Source organism: Ambystoma mexicanum, chromosome 11, assembly GCF_040938575.1.
Source record: "Ambystoma mexicanum isolate Mex_15411 chromosome 11, UKY_AmexF1_1, whole genome shotgun sequence".
Classification (NCBI taxonomy): Eukaryota; Metazoa; Chordata; class Amphibia; order Caudata; family Ambystomatidae; genus Ambystoma; species Ambystoma mexicanum.
Window position 1 is genome coordinate 386,958,364 of NC_090934.1, and position 15,014 is coordinate 386,973,377.

At 45.9% G+C, this 15,014-nt stretch overlaps 1 protein-coding gene across 1 annotated transcript in view; it reads right to left on the reverse strand.

Annotated features, from left to right (window-relative positions):
- The window catches only part of PTPMT1 (protein tyrosine phosphatase mitochondrial 1), a 401,721-nt gene that overhangs the window by 107,641 nt on the left and 279,066 nt on the right, over positions 1-15,014 (reverse strand). Inside the window, exon 4 of the mRNA XM_069623099.1 lies at positions 3,836-3,916. Coding sequence (XP_069479200.1) covers positions 3,836-3,880 — 45 coding nt within the window. The 5' untranslated portion in view covers positions 3,881-3,916. The remainder of the gene's footprint in view (positions 1-3,835; positions 3,917-15,014) is intronic.

The window sequence follows — 15,014 nt, forward strand, 5'->3', positions numbered from 1 at the left end:
TCCGATGAACTGGAGTCTCTGTGATGGTATCATCTGTGACTTCTTTAAATTGAGGGAGAAGCCCAGTTTGTGAAGGAAGTGGCAGACATAATCTAGCTGGATCTGAGCTTGTTCCGAAGATACAGCCCTGATCAGCCAATCGTCCAGGTAGGGGTAGACGTGAATCCCTCCCCTCCTTAGACTTGCAGCCACTACCGACATTAACTTGGTGAAGACCCTCGGGGCAGAGGTCAGCTCAAATGGCAGAACTCGAAATTGATAATGAGAGCCGCCAATTGCGAACCTCAGGTATTTCCTGTGTTTGAGATGGATTGGCACATGGAAATAGGCATCCTGGAGGTCCAGAGATACCAGCCAGTCCTGGAGCTGGAGGGCCTGAAGGATCTGAGAGAGTGTTACCATCTTGAACTTGTCCTTCCTGAGAAACTTGTTCAATTCTCGTAAGTCCAAGATAGGTCTCAGTCCTCCGTCTTTCTTCGGTATGAGAAAGTAGGGGGAGTACCAGCCCTTGTTCCTCTCCGCTACAGGTACCGGTTCTATGGCACCTTTCTCTAGCAGGTCTACAATTTCCTGCAAAAGGAGCGGATCTGGAACTTTCAGAGAGCTGTTCCCCGGTGGATGACTCTGAGGGATGCGTAGAAAAGGCAGGCAGTAACCTTGGGCAACTGTCTCCAATGCCCAAGCATCTGACGTAATAGCCTGCCATTCCGTCAGATGTTGAGTTAACCTGCCCCCTACTGGTGTCTTGTGAGGAGAGTCCTCAGAGCGGTTTGGAGGCGGCTGATGCAGATGCCGAGGGTAAAGAGGCACCTGCTGCTGCTGCAGTTTATGTATTTTTAACCCGTCCACCTCGGGTGAATCTTTTCTGACCCCTTTGAACCGGCTGTCCTCTGCCTCTTCTGAATGCGGAATAGAAGCAAAAGGACTTACCTCTCCAAGAGGTTCCTGAGGGGCGATATGGTGTCTGACGGATTGCAGCTCCCAGGGATTTTGCTGCTGCCTTTGATGTTTGTAGCTTTTCTAAACTGTCATCCGCCTTCTTACCAAACAAAGAAGAGCCGTCAAAGGGCATATTCAAGAGTCTGCTTTGCACATCTGGACCAAAACCAGACTTTCGCAACCAAGCAAATCTCTGGGTTGTTGTACTTGTCGCATGGCCCTGCTGATGCCGTCAGCAGAATCGATGCCAGTTTGAAGGGATTCACACATTGCGTCTTTCCATCCTTAATGATGTTTAGAAACGCTTCCCTTTCTTCTCCCTCTGGGAGGCAGTCAGCCGCTGATGAAGCAAACTCCCAAAGTGTGTGGCTGAACCTTGCGAGCGTACAAGTAGCATTGATGGATTTCAATGCCATGCTACATGCAGAAAATACTTTTTTGGTCATAGAGTCAAATCTCTTGTCATCCCTGTCCTGTGGAACAGTAGGGTAAGCCGATTTACTACCTGATGAAGTTGCTGCCTGAACAACCAGACTCTCCAGAGTTGGGTGTCTGGATAAATATTCAGGGTCAGCAGTAGACACCCTATATTTGGCTGATAATTTTTTGTTAACCGCCGGGATAACCTCAGGGGTTTGCCAGTTTGCCAATATTTTCCTTTGTAATGCCGCATGAAATGGCACCAGAGGATCCTCCTGTGGACCTTTAACCAAAATGTCTGTGAGGTCGTCTTGCTGAAAAGCAGGTGAGGGTGTAGACCACCCCTTAAACTCTATTATCCTTGCCATCAAGGTTCTATAAGGGGTTTCAGCATGTACCCCTGGGTCTGGTTTGGCAAATTCCACTTTTGGGGATGTGTCCAACCCACTTGCTTCATGTAAGGATTCTTGGAGGTCCTTTAAACCACCTTCCTCGGAGGTAAATTCCTCTGGTACAGGAGTTGCAGATCCCTGCAACTCAAAAGGTCTTTCCTGATCCGAATTCCCCCTTCTTCATAAATAGATAAGGCTCTGGAATGATCAGATCTTGGAAATGGTATAAATCCCATTTCCATAGCAGAAGGGGCCAAATTCGTCATAATTGGCTGAGAAAACGTCAACGTCATCGACGCGGACGTTAAAGGCTTCAAAGTCATCGAAAAAGGCGTCGAGAAAGTTGGTAGAGGCCTCGAGGAACTCGAGAGTATCGGAACTATACTCAAGGTTGTCGACGACATTCTCGTGATCGAGGCTTTGGGTATGGCCACTGGCTGTGAGATGGCCGTGGGTTTGTTCTTTCTCGGCGTCGAAGACGGTGTCAAATCGACTGACCTGTGCGTCGAAGAATCCTTCGATAATGGCGTCGAAGACGCAGATCTATGCGTCGAAGGGACTTTCGACGATGGCGCCGAAGACGCGACTTTGCCTTTACTCGAGGGTTCGTGGCGCTCTCGAGTAGCTTCTTTCGCCGGGTGCTGCGACTTGCGGCGTTTTGTTTTTTCGGGTCTTTCACCCAGGGTATCACCCTCAGCAGTCTTCGAGGGGGTCGAGGCCGCTTTCTCGAAGACGCTAAGCATCTTTTTCCTGAATTCCTCCCACTCAGCCTGAGAGCTATGTTTTGTGGGGCAGGAGACCCTTTTCAGGGAAGCGGAAGAAAAAGACGAGGAAGGGGATCTTCAACGTCTCTTTCTTGAATGCTTAGATCTCGAAGAGTGATGGGAACTGCTTCGAGACCTAAAATGAGAATGTCTTCTGTGATGGCGAGGAGACGAATGGCTCGACTCCACCGAGGAAACTTTCGAAGAAGTTTTAACTGCCTTACCTCTCTCGAGCTTCCCCTTACGCTCCTTCAAGGCTTTTGCCGTCATGGACATGCAGTCCTCGATCTCCGAACAATGGTGCTTGGGAGTCGAGCACCACAAACAGATCCTGTGAGGATCCGTCAACGACATTTTCTTTCCACAGTCTCGACATTTTTTTAAGCCGGTCTGTGGAGTGGTCGGTTCGGATGAGGAAGCCATCGAGTACGAGTCGGTATTCTCGAGGAATAATGAAGAATATTTGACTGAAGAACTGAGCAACGATATTCCGACGCACCACGAAGCGCGGAAAAACGGAACTGAGCAACGGACGCTGCGCGTGGCTATTTATGGGCATGGTGACGTCGGCGCCGATACGGTGGCTGTCGAGGGACACCAACTCGACGGACGTCAATGCGCAGCGCCCTCTACTGAGAAACATTTTTTCCGAGGCCAGCAAGCTGGAGACGAATTATCAAAGATAAGGAATACGTCGGAGGACACAATCCCTTCGAATACGGCAATTATTCTGACAGCAGAAAGAAGGGAAGCCAATTCCATTATACCTGAAGAATGCTGCCAACAACCTGGGAGTTTATTTTCAAGGAATATACTGCATCAGTGTAAGCACAGGCCTGGTTCGTATATGCAATCTGGCTCATAATGGCTTGCTTTAGTTTTAAACCTCTTCTAGGGACGACAAATAAAACATTCGGGCAGAACAATACTTGTTACTCCAGACATAATATAACAATTGTTACATACCATAAATAGCTACAATACATGGAAAGAACACATACCTTCATGGAAACTTCATCACAACTTGGTGTCTACAAAAAAGAATTAAGGGCAGGTGGAATGCTCATCCGACACCCTTCTATGGCAGCAAGGGACAATGGCATGTGTCAGCAGAAAGGCGAGATGGCCTCCTCTTCTGCCATGAGTTTCCACAAATAGACTAAAACTTGGTTTGCTATATACAACAAAACTACAGTCATAGGCTCACAATTTCATGATGGCACAAGTGTGGAGGCGTTGCACGTCACAGACCCATGCTGGCGATAGGTAGGCCAACAAAGAACCAATGCACGAGTCATCGTTTTCACAGGACCTTCTCACCTCAGCTGTGTTACAGAACAGGCGTGTCTCATACTCCTCGTTCATGGTGATCACACCTCGAACATTCTCAAATTCCACCAACTGCACAGAGGAAAAAGACAAATGAAAAAGGTCAATGTCAAGCACTCATGGGGTAACTTATCTGGTAGTTAAACCTAACTATCAAGCAACAGGTCATTCAACCACATCCTGACAAATGAAGCAGTGAGAAAGCCACTGTTGTCCCGACAGGGCAGGAAAGATGTCCATTCTCACCCTGACACATGAAGCAGACACCCCAATCCTGACAGAGCCTGGGGACTCTCATTCTAACACAAAGCAGAGGGGCACCGTCATTGTTTGGTGCATTGTTAATCTACTTAATGACATGTACAATAATTGCATTTGCAACAATACTTTACTGGTTCCAAGCCCATAAATGGCTTGAATGTAAAAACATCCACGTCAAGCCTTAAACCATTTACCAGGTACGCAAGTGTGTGGAACCATAATCGACCTTAGAAACGAGTTCTGTACAGGATCGAGTTTTGGTCCATCACCATGCTTCCAAATCTCACTTTGTATACTACTGTTTAGCACTTTACCTCAATATACTTCCAGAAATTGTTTTGAAATCTGTCCCCCAAGCTTAAAATATAATTGTTGCAGGTCACCCTACATACAATATTGCCACAAGCAATGAAGTAGAACCCAGGATCCTCCAACCACAAGTGGGAATAATGCATAACAAACATGAATTTCACTCTTATTGAGGTACAATCTCTACTTCGTCGTCCCAAAGCATACAACCTTGGTTTTAGACAGGTCAAGGGACAGATTTATTTTATTACAATAGTTATTTGCAGCTTTGGAGCATTCTGGGAGATACACTATAATATCAATGTTATCTGTGTACAAGCGGGAATTATGAACTTCATTGTTTGATTACGGGACATTCCGAGTCGGGCGGTCCGGTGAAAGAAATGCCGGTATCCGTGGATACCAGCACTTTACCAGACCGCTCAACTATGGGATTGCCGGTGGGGCACCTGGGTTACCCTCCAGCTAAATGATGAGGTAAGCCAGGCGTCCTACCAGCCAAAAAAGCCCTTGTTACTGCCACCGGCCTAGCCGGTGGCAGTAATGACAGAAAATCCCCTCGTGGAGTCCTATGGGACTCCATGAATGGGGATTTACACTGTACCGCTGGCACTCGTAATCCGGTGGCAATGCTGCCAGACCGAGTGCTGGTAAAAGGTTAAGTACCAGGTGCCAGTTTCCTGCCAGCTCTACCACCAAGATACCGGCACACTCTGAATGGTACCCAACAAAATCAGCCAAACAGACTGTAATAAATTGGCATAGCAATGCAAAATACCAGCTGTAAAGGTTTGCTCATGTGTGACATGTACTGTTGCAAGAAAAATCTCTATCCCCACAGCGTCCAACCCAGCCTACAATTCGGATCAATGCGCTCGATCTAACAAAGCCACTTGTCTGTGAATTTTCAGTATTTGTAGATAAAATCATGGATTGTTTATTTTTTATTGCCTGCTCTAAACCTAGATGTGTTTACCAGTAGAGCGTTCCTTTCCTTTTTCTCACCAACTACTCTTCCACCGTACAGAAAATGGGGAAATTAAGCTGTAAGGTATTTGATCTTTTTGAAACGATTGAGGGGTAGGGGCAACATCAAACTGACACACTGAGTAGAAGAATGACTCTTGGACAGACAAAGCCCAGGAATAGGAATATGCAACCTCATCCCGATAGAAGGACCATGCAGACATGTTAAGTAATGCTTTTTTATTTTTTGTTGAAAGGTTGGTCACCTATGGGCAAAATAATCCTGTAGTGTGTGATGAAGTCAGACCCTTAAATTCGTCAGAAGGCTTGGAGGGCGAAAGGGGGAGATCTGCAGACTAGAAAGAGACATGAGCTACATCAAGAAGAGGGAGAGGGCTGCAGAGACCTACTCCATCTGAGAGCTGGCGTATAACGTGTGTAGACAGTACCCAGTACATTCAAGAAGTACTGAAATTAGTCAGTGACTGGTTGCAGGACAGGCTTGTGGTGTGCACCAGCGTCCCTATAAAGCACAGAGTATTGATGGCCGGTTAGGTGCCAGAACCCAGATGGAAAAATCTGAGATTACCCAGACAGCCATCAGAATTGACATAGCCCAGTCTGGACAATGTGCAAGGTGGATGATGTGGACAAAAGAGAGAAGAGTTATAGGAAGTGTAGACCGTCACCTAGAGTGCCTTAAGGGAGGTCGGGCAATGATGCCCTTGACAGCAGAGAGCTGCGGCTTAGCAAAATGTGTTTATTTAGTAGTATGTCAGGGAAGGGATTGGATCAAACGCCTATACTAGGGAGGGAAAAATTGACAAATAAGAAGGAAGTTCTTTATGAAACTGTCAGAGTCGGGACAACAAAAAGTGGGATATTCTGGGTTTATCCAACACCCCCTGTGAAGCCTTCTCCAAATCATAAATTGAATAACCTAGTCTTAAATAGTCCTCGACTATCCAAGGATGCCTTATTCTACAAATGAAATGTCCAAAGAAGCTACCAACAGATAGGTCAAAAACCTATTCTAAAGAATTCCTTAGCAGCATAGGTTCCTCCATCATTCAATTGAGTAGATCTCTCACAGACCTTGATTTGGTTCCTTAGCATTCAAGTATTTCCGAGACATCTGCAGGCTTAGGCTCGCACCCTTTCATTAGGGTACAGGTAGCAAATAGTTTCTTCAGCAAGTGGGCACCTAGTCTCTGCAGGGATCAGCAAACAACACATTGTTCTGCCAACGGTCTGGGGCTGCCACTGGTGGGCTTCAGTGATGTGACCAGAGCCACCCTTTGTGACTAGCTAGGGCAGTTAGGGTGTTGTATTATGCATTGGGATTCCCCCAAATGTTCCCCTTCATTGACCTTTCAATGGAGAAGCCAATGCACTCTCCAAATTGGTTAATGGTCAAACCAGCCTCACCTGGCAGTTCTGCAGCGTTATTCGTGTGCCACAGTCTTGCGGCCATCTCTAGTTGGCTCTTGCTGCAGCTCCTCATTCCGCAGAGTTCTCCTAGGCTCGGGAAGTAAACGACTGTGGTATACTTGTTCAACTGTGTGGATCACGTTCGCCTTGTTTTTCCATCTTTCTTCACAGGTCCACAAATGGACGCAGAATGCTTCTTTGCAGGTTTATGCTTTAGCTCATGATTAGTTTATGCATGGCCTGAAGGGGTCTGAAAGGCTCACAGTTAGAAGTTGGGATCATGGATGTCCCGTTGAGTTAATTTTGTGGCTTAGATACATTCACTGTGGGAGAATCAACTTAGTGGTAAGGCTGAAAACTGATGCATGTCAGACTAGTCTAGTTAAAGGAAATATTAATTTGAGAACCAACCTCCAGGGGGGCAACTGTCCATTATAAGCCCTTATACAGCGACAGGCTGGCACCCTTTTGTGTGCAAGTTTCTAGTGCAGAGGTCTTCAACCTTTGGCTCTGCAGATGTTTCATTATAAAACTGTGTTTATTGGCATTTTGCAATAACATTAACCAGTCAACCTACAATAAGAAAAATACAACCCCACAGGTAGCACAGTAGCTCAATGCTCTCTCCCCATCTGTATACATTAGTTATCCACACAGTACATCTGGTGATTCACTGCAATCAGTACTTCGAGCCCCATGGTGACCAGCTTGGTAATGGGTTACTACTCCCTTCCCCCTTCCTTCAGTTCTTCCCAGTATCCTGTGAAGAAAAATAAAGAAAAAAAACATGTGGTTGTGGGGTGTAGTTACTATACAACTTGTAATGTTTGGGCTTGAGTGATGAGGACATTTACATATGGTCCGCAAATATCTCTGGGTCTCGCTAGGGGAGTGTCAATCTACTGCATTCTGTCTCCATTTCATTGCAATATAAGATATCTTCCCGCCACATTTCCATGCTCGGGGACCGGGTACCTCCCCACATCATTGCCACCCACCTCCTGGCCAGAAGCAGAAGGAGCCGGGAAAACTTCCTCTCTCTACCCGGTATTTGCCTATTGTGGCCTAATAATGTGGTTATCGGGTCAGGGCCTACTCTCTCATCCACAATTTCACTCATTGTTCCAAAGACATTTTCCCAAAAGAGTAGTTTCGCCGAGCAACCCCATGCCAAGTGTAGACAGTCTACTGGTGCAGCGCTACATCTTGCATAGCTAGCTCTCCGAGGTGCCTGGGAAGAATTTGTGTAACAAGGCCTGTGTATAGTAGAACTGATGCAGGTATTTAAAGTGGAGCAACTTATATTTGATGTTGAGAAATACTCTCCTCGTCTCTCTACACGAGTAGTTCCACGCTTCGTCCGACACTGCACACCCCAATGATCTTTCCCACTTCCTCCGAGGAGGCACCCCCTTTCTTTCTAGAATTCAGACACATACTGTATAAGGTAGACACCACCTTACCATTATGAGACCCCCTAAGCATTTTGTCTAGGATCAGGGCTGCTTCCGGTTCTTTGGGGAAGGTCAGAATAGTCTTTTAATGATTCTCTCAGCCTAAAGTATAAGAATATATCTATTACTATTACTGTGCAGATCTCAATGAGGAAGAACATGCCTATTGCTGCTCTGGGAGCACCGAGAATGCATTTCACGCAGATTCCATGTTTTAGTCAAAAACATTACAATTCAAAAGCATTACATTCCACTCTTGAATATTTGACTTGCATAACTCAGGGGCACCAAAGTCTGCTTCTGAAACGGACGAAATATAACTAAACTAAAAATACATTGAATACAACAGCACAACACATTTTTTTTAATTATAACAATTCTAAAAATACAAGCAAAGGCGTAATGCAAAATCCCTCCAACATCTGGAATCCAAGAAAACAGCCAATCTCACCAATTCCCATTTTGATAAAATGTTACTCGTTTTGTCAAATCCTTCATGTTTTGGATGTGGTTTTGCACAGACTGGGAATGGTCACTCAAGTTAAAACTACATTCCTTCAAACAGGTTACAACCTTAATTATGTTTCAATAACACGTTGATGGAAAACAATTGTCAGACATCAGAATCCTCCACTAAAGAATCATTGTGTAATTCCCAAAATGTGTCAAAATTGAAGGTGTTGGCACCACTACTAGACATGTAGTTAGCAGATCCATCGCGTTGTGTACATCCGTTAAACAAAATTACGAAATATTCAAAACCTTTCGAGGCGAGATATGCCCAAATGTTCTCCATCTGGGTCTTGATCTGTGAATATCCTTGCCATGCTAAAGACATTGTTCCTACAGCCAGCGGCAATGTTTATTGAGCTGGTACTTGGTGTGTCCTCAACGCTTTTTTCGAATTCTATTCTTTGTGTCTGCTGGGGCCGGAATGTCAGCATCAGGTGACTGCCAAACATAATTTTTCAACGTCATCAGACTCACATTGGTTGGCTGCGCAAATAGGACATCTTGTGTTTGTTGCAGTGTGTCGTTTGGCTCTTCCAAATGGAGTCCATTTAATATTACAATTACACCAGCCAGGCACAGACTCCACAAAACAAATCCGGAAAAAGAACATATCAGTGTTGATAATCACTCTCTTAAGTAACATTTGTTGCAGGTACATAATTCCACTTTTTCATGCCAGGCTCCATTACTAAAACTACTTAGTCCCTGCCTGACGCTATGACATCTGCAGGTATAGGTGGGCCACTTGATTTTTCTACCACACCTTTGCACCTGGTACCATGCGGTCTAAAGAGCCAAAACCATGGTCCCCATGAGTAGTTAACACTGTAAGGAGCTCCCCTTTTCTAAACATGGACAATTTTACAGGTCTGACAATTAATTGGGCTATACCGTCTCCTACATGAATAGGAGGGATTTGGTCTCTGCTGTTCATTGAAATTACTAATTTCTCCTTGGTAATCATCATCTATCACTCCAGTACTTGGATGCCCTTCAATGCCAATCCAGATCTATTGGCAATCAATTACATGTGTTCTGGTGGAATCTGTACTCCAATCCTAGTTTTAATGATTATTATACCTCTGGGTTCTAATCAGATTTCTTGGTGAGCATGCAAGTTTACTCCTGCAGATTCTGGAGTTGTGCGGTATGGAGCTAAAGCACCTGGCGTAACCTTCCAGTAAATCATAGTCTCTTCAGCTGAATTAGGTTACATCTGCACTGCAGGTGTTAAAAGGCACGTCAAAGGTGTCTCATTCTCAGCCAATGGCCTATTATGCAAAACCTGCACAGCATCAAACACACAATCACGCCAGCCTACCAGACTGCCATTGCCTCATTTGCACAATTGTTCTTTCAACAACCACTCATGCGATCCGCTGCTTGTGGATGATATGGTGCATGGTAAAGCCACTCCATATTTTTCTCCTGTCAGTAACTCTTGAATCAATCTGCCTTTAAAATGGGTGCCAGTGTCACTCTGGATTTGCAAGGGCACACCGTAATGCAATATGATCTGATCTAACAGCTTAATAGTGCTGAATTGTGTGGCCCTCTGCATTGCAGTACCAAATATCCCGAAAAGGAATCCACAATGGTACATGCAAATTAACAATTTTATTGACTGGCATAGGCCATATGTAATGGATTTGCCAGATTTGACCTGGTAATTTAACGCTTCGTTAAGTGCCCTGGACAATCGGAGGGATGGGTCTATGCTGCTGATGCTGACACACAGGACATTTCAAAATGATTGTTTTCACTACATCTAAAGGGATACTAATCTCTCAAGCTTGTGCCCACTTGTAAGTAGCTTTCTCTCCCATGTGTCCACATTTCTAGTGAACCCACTTGGCCAAACCCTCACAATGGCCTTCCTGAGCCTCTGTGTCCACAGAAGAAAACTAGGTGTGTTGGTCTGCAACAGAATTGAACCAACTGTCTAGTGAGTCAGTAGTACAGTGCGCATCACTTTGTGATAGCATTTCCCAGATATCTTGCCACAGTTCCTTTTGCCACAACTCTTTGGAATTAATTGTCCACCGATGCTTTTGCCATGTAGGCAGCCACACAGCTAGCCCATTAGCCACGGACTATGAATCTGTGTACAAATGACATTGTCTAGTTGTTTCTTGTTTCAAAGCTTGATATACTGCATAAAGTTCTGCAAACTGACTGCTCTTCCCTTTACCTGACGTGGTTAGGATCATTTTTGTCTTGGGATTATAGGACACTGATTTGCAGTAGTGCTCACTTCCTATCTAGCGAGCAGAGCCATCGGTAAACCAGGCATGTTCTCTTTGCTCCACTGGTATTCTGGATTTCACTGGAGACTCATGTCATGCATGTAATCTACGGGTGGTATATTAGCCACTTTTCTTATGTAGTTTCGCAACCACACCCTTTCTTGATTTTGCTCCGTCTTGGATATACCATTTCCATTTGATTATACTGGCTTCTTGAGCATGTCCTATCCTGTGTGTCTTAGGAGAGCTCAACACCCACTGCATAATCAGGATTTCGGACCTGATCAATACATCATGACCGACTGTCAGTTATTCAGTTGCAATAAGAGCCCAATAACATGCTAGCAAATGTTTCTCAAATGGAGAGTACTTATCACCAGCCTCGGGTAATTTGCGACTCCAAAATCCCAAAGGAACTCGCTTTTTGTCTTGCTTTTGCCATAGGCTCCAGTTAGCATATTTTTTTTGTACTAAAATACATTCAACTCAACTTCTCCTGACTTCAGAGGCCACAAATCGAGCAAACGCTGCACCGTGTCTTTTGCCAAATCAATGCTCTTTGTTGCTCCTCACCCCACACAAACTCATATTTATTTCGCGTCACTCTGTAAAGTGGCGTCAAAATGTGCCCTAACTGTGGTATATGCTGTCTCCAAAATCCAAAAAGCCCCATAAACTGTTGAGCTGGTTTCTCGTGTACTGGAGTGGTAAATTCAAGTATCTTTTGTCTGGCTTTCAGCACCATCTCTCGATGCCCACTATGCCACTGAATTCCCAAAAGTACTACAGTCTCAGCTGGCCCTTGAATTTTGTTAGGGTTAATTTCCAAGCCTTCCTTTTTCAATCCCTCAATGATTGCTTCCAACTGATTTTGCACACTTCACTCATCCTTGCCCTAGATCAGAACATCATCAATGTAATGCGAGATTTGTATGACAGGTTTGCATGGTATCTTATCTAGGTGTTCTGCCACCAGCCGGTGACAGAGGGTCGAGTTATGTAAGTACCCAATAGGCAATCTCGTGAAGGTGTACCGACGCCCACCCCAAGAAAATGAAAACTGCTCCTGGCACTCCTCGGCAATTGGCACAGAGAAAAAGGGATTTGCTAAATCTAACACAGACTCAGATATCAGGACAATCAACACTTGATATTGCAGTTTTTTCAAATTGCCAATTTTCATTTCCACTCCTGTCTGTACTGCTGGTGTTTCCTTACCCCCTTAACCCTGCAATGGTAAAATGTCAACCTTTTGGGGAGACTGCTAGGGGCGCAGAGAAATGCCCACCTAATCTGTCTGCGCCGCTATGCCCCAGAGAGTTAATGGCAGAGAGTGCTGGTGCTCCTGTTCAGAGCTGACTTAATTGCGGCTGCAGGAGTGCCGGATGACGAGCAGCAGCGGGCTTGAGAGGATCAGAGCCGGAGGCAGCCTGGATAAAAAAGCCATGAACCTTGGAAGCCCCATCGTCGACAGGCGCTGGCGGATGCCGAACTGGGCCTCCACGGAGTGTGGAGGAAGCCGCCGATGTGCCCTCCAGTTTATCCGGGCGTTCACAAGCAAGGAGAGGGGGTGTGCTCTGGAGGACCAGAATACAGCGGCGGTCCCAAACAATGCAGTGCAGGCATCGGCCTGGACTGGAGTGTGCGCACACAGCGAGGGCTTGCTCCCACCTAGTCCTGATGGCGGCCGGAGACAAGCTCTGAAGCGGAGGTAGACACAGCATGGCCGCGGCAGTGATTACCTCATTTATGAAGCGGGCAACCTGGGTGAAAGGCGTATGAAGTATACGGCAGCAATTGCCTCATTGAAGAAGCAAGCAGTCTGGGTGAAATACGTACAAAAGCATACGCCACAGTAAACGGGAAGCCAGCACATGGGCAGCATCAAACTTCGAGCAGGAATGTTTTAAGCATTTTTCAAAGCACATGAGCCTAGGATACCAAACGGTGGGGGAACCCAATAAAGAGCAGCCCATGACCTGTGGAACAGGGGCTTGAGTGGCCCTGAGAAGTGGCCGTGGCCTGGAGCCCCCCCTCCAGACCAGTGATTCCTTGACATACAGACCCTTTCTCTTCATGGAGTCATACAGCCTGTTTTACGGAGACAGTGAAGGGTGCGCTTAGCCTTACCAGCCCAGCTCGCACAGCAGTCCTGGCCTGTGAAAGAGCGAGCATCTATGCATTGTCAAGCACCTAAACAAGTAAAATGTCAAAGGGAGGATCGGGCCCAAGACGGGTACGGGTGACATCAAGACGCTATTGGGAATCCAAGAAAGAGAAAAGGAAATGAACTCCAAGGAAACACAGGCCAAGGTCCACCCACCACCATCTGGAATTTCGACATCAGAATCCTTCACAAAAGAAGACCTGGTAGAGATGTTCTCCCTGCTGAAGCAAGACCTCACTAAAGAGATCGAGGACACTAAGGAAATCATGCAGAGAACAGTGGCAGACCTAAATTCCCATATGATCGGGCTGGAAACGAGGGTAAATGAAGTCGAGGACACACGGTACGATCAGGCAGAACTCCAATAGAGTTATCGGCTTAGAGGAACAACTGAAAATGATGTGGGCCAAGCAGGAGGACCTTGAGAACCGCTCCCGATGAAACAATGTCAGGATCTGTGGAATACCGAGGGAAGTCCCAGACCAGGACCTGGGGGGCTATGTGAAGGAGCTGTTCCAGACACTACTAGGACTCCCAGAATCCACAGCGATTGAAATAGACAGAACGCACAGCGTTTATACTGCACAGCAACAGCACTGCAACAATCCACCGGACGTCCTGTTTTGTGTCCACTTCTTCCAGCAAAAAGAACGGATCATGGCAGCAGCTGGAAGAAAGAGCGGTTACAGTTCTGAGGGAAGCAAATTGCGTTATTCCAGGACTTGGCACCACGTACCCTGGCAAACAGGAGGAAGTTGCATGTCGTGACAGCCTGGTTGCAGAATGCAGAAGATCAAATACCAATGGGGGTTCCCTTTCAAACTACTATTTGATTTTAAGAACCAAAAATACATAATCGGAACTGACGAAGAGGCAGCAGCATTGATGAATGGGACACAAGAGGGTTCAGCTAAAGGAGAGTTTCCTCAAAGTCAGGAATGGACTAAAAGATAAAATGAGAAGGCCGAGGAAGTTCCCAGAGTCGGCACTCAAAATGGGCAAAGAATGATGGTACTCAAGAAACAATGAACAAGTTACTTACAAACTGTAACGTTCTTTCGACTGGATGTTCCTCCCACGTATTCCTTATCTTTGATAAATCCACTTCCAGCTTGTTGGCCTCGGAAACATTTTTTCACAGTAGAGGGCCCTGCTAGTCGACGTCCCTCGAGTCAGTGTCCCTCGAAGGCCTCCGTATCGGCGCTGACGTCACCATAGGCCTAAATAGTCTCGCGCAGCGTCCGTTGCTCAGTTCCGTTTTGAGGTGCTGTTTTGCTTTGCATGAAATGGTTAATAACCTTGAAGGAGCGTAGGCTGCAGCTACAAGGGAAGTTTTACTGCGGGGAAAGATGGGAAGGGTGATAAGGAATATGTGGGAGGAACCTCCAGTCAAAACAACGTTGCAGTTGGTAAGTAACTTGTTCTTCGAATGGATTGTGTCCCACCACGTATTCCTCATCTTTGATAGACTCCCATAGCAGCAGTATATAGAGGAGGTGGGAGTAAAGTGAAATGTTTCCCTTTAAAGATGCACAGAGTGCAACACGGCTTTTCCAAATTTCATCTCCTGGCTAGAGGAGGAATCAAGACTGTAGAATTTAGTGAAATTGTGTGCGGACGACCATGTGGAAGCCACACATGTCCTTAATTGGAACTCCTCTTTGGAAAGCTGAAGAGGCTACGATACCCCTGGTTGAATGAGCCCTGAGATGTTGAGGGGGGCTCTTTTCCTGCCAATTTATAGCACTCTATAATGGTTAATATAATCCATCTTGAGATGGTTTGTTTTGTAACAAGTAAACCTAATTTGTGCCCTGCATACC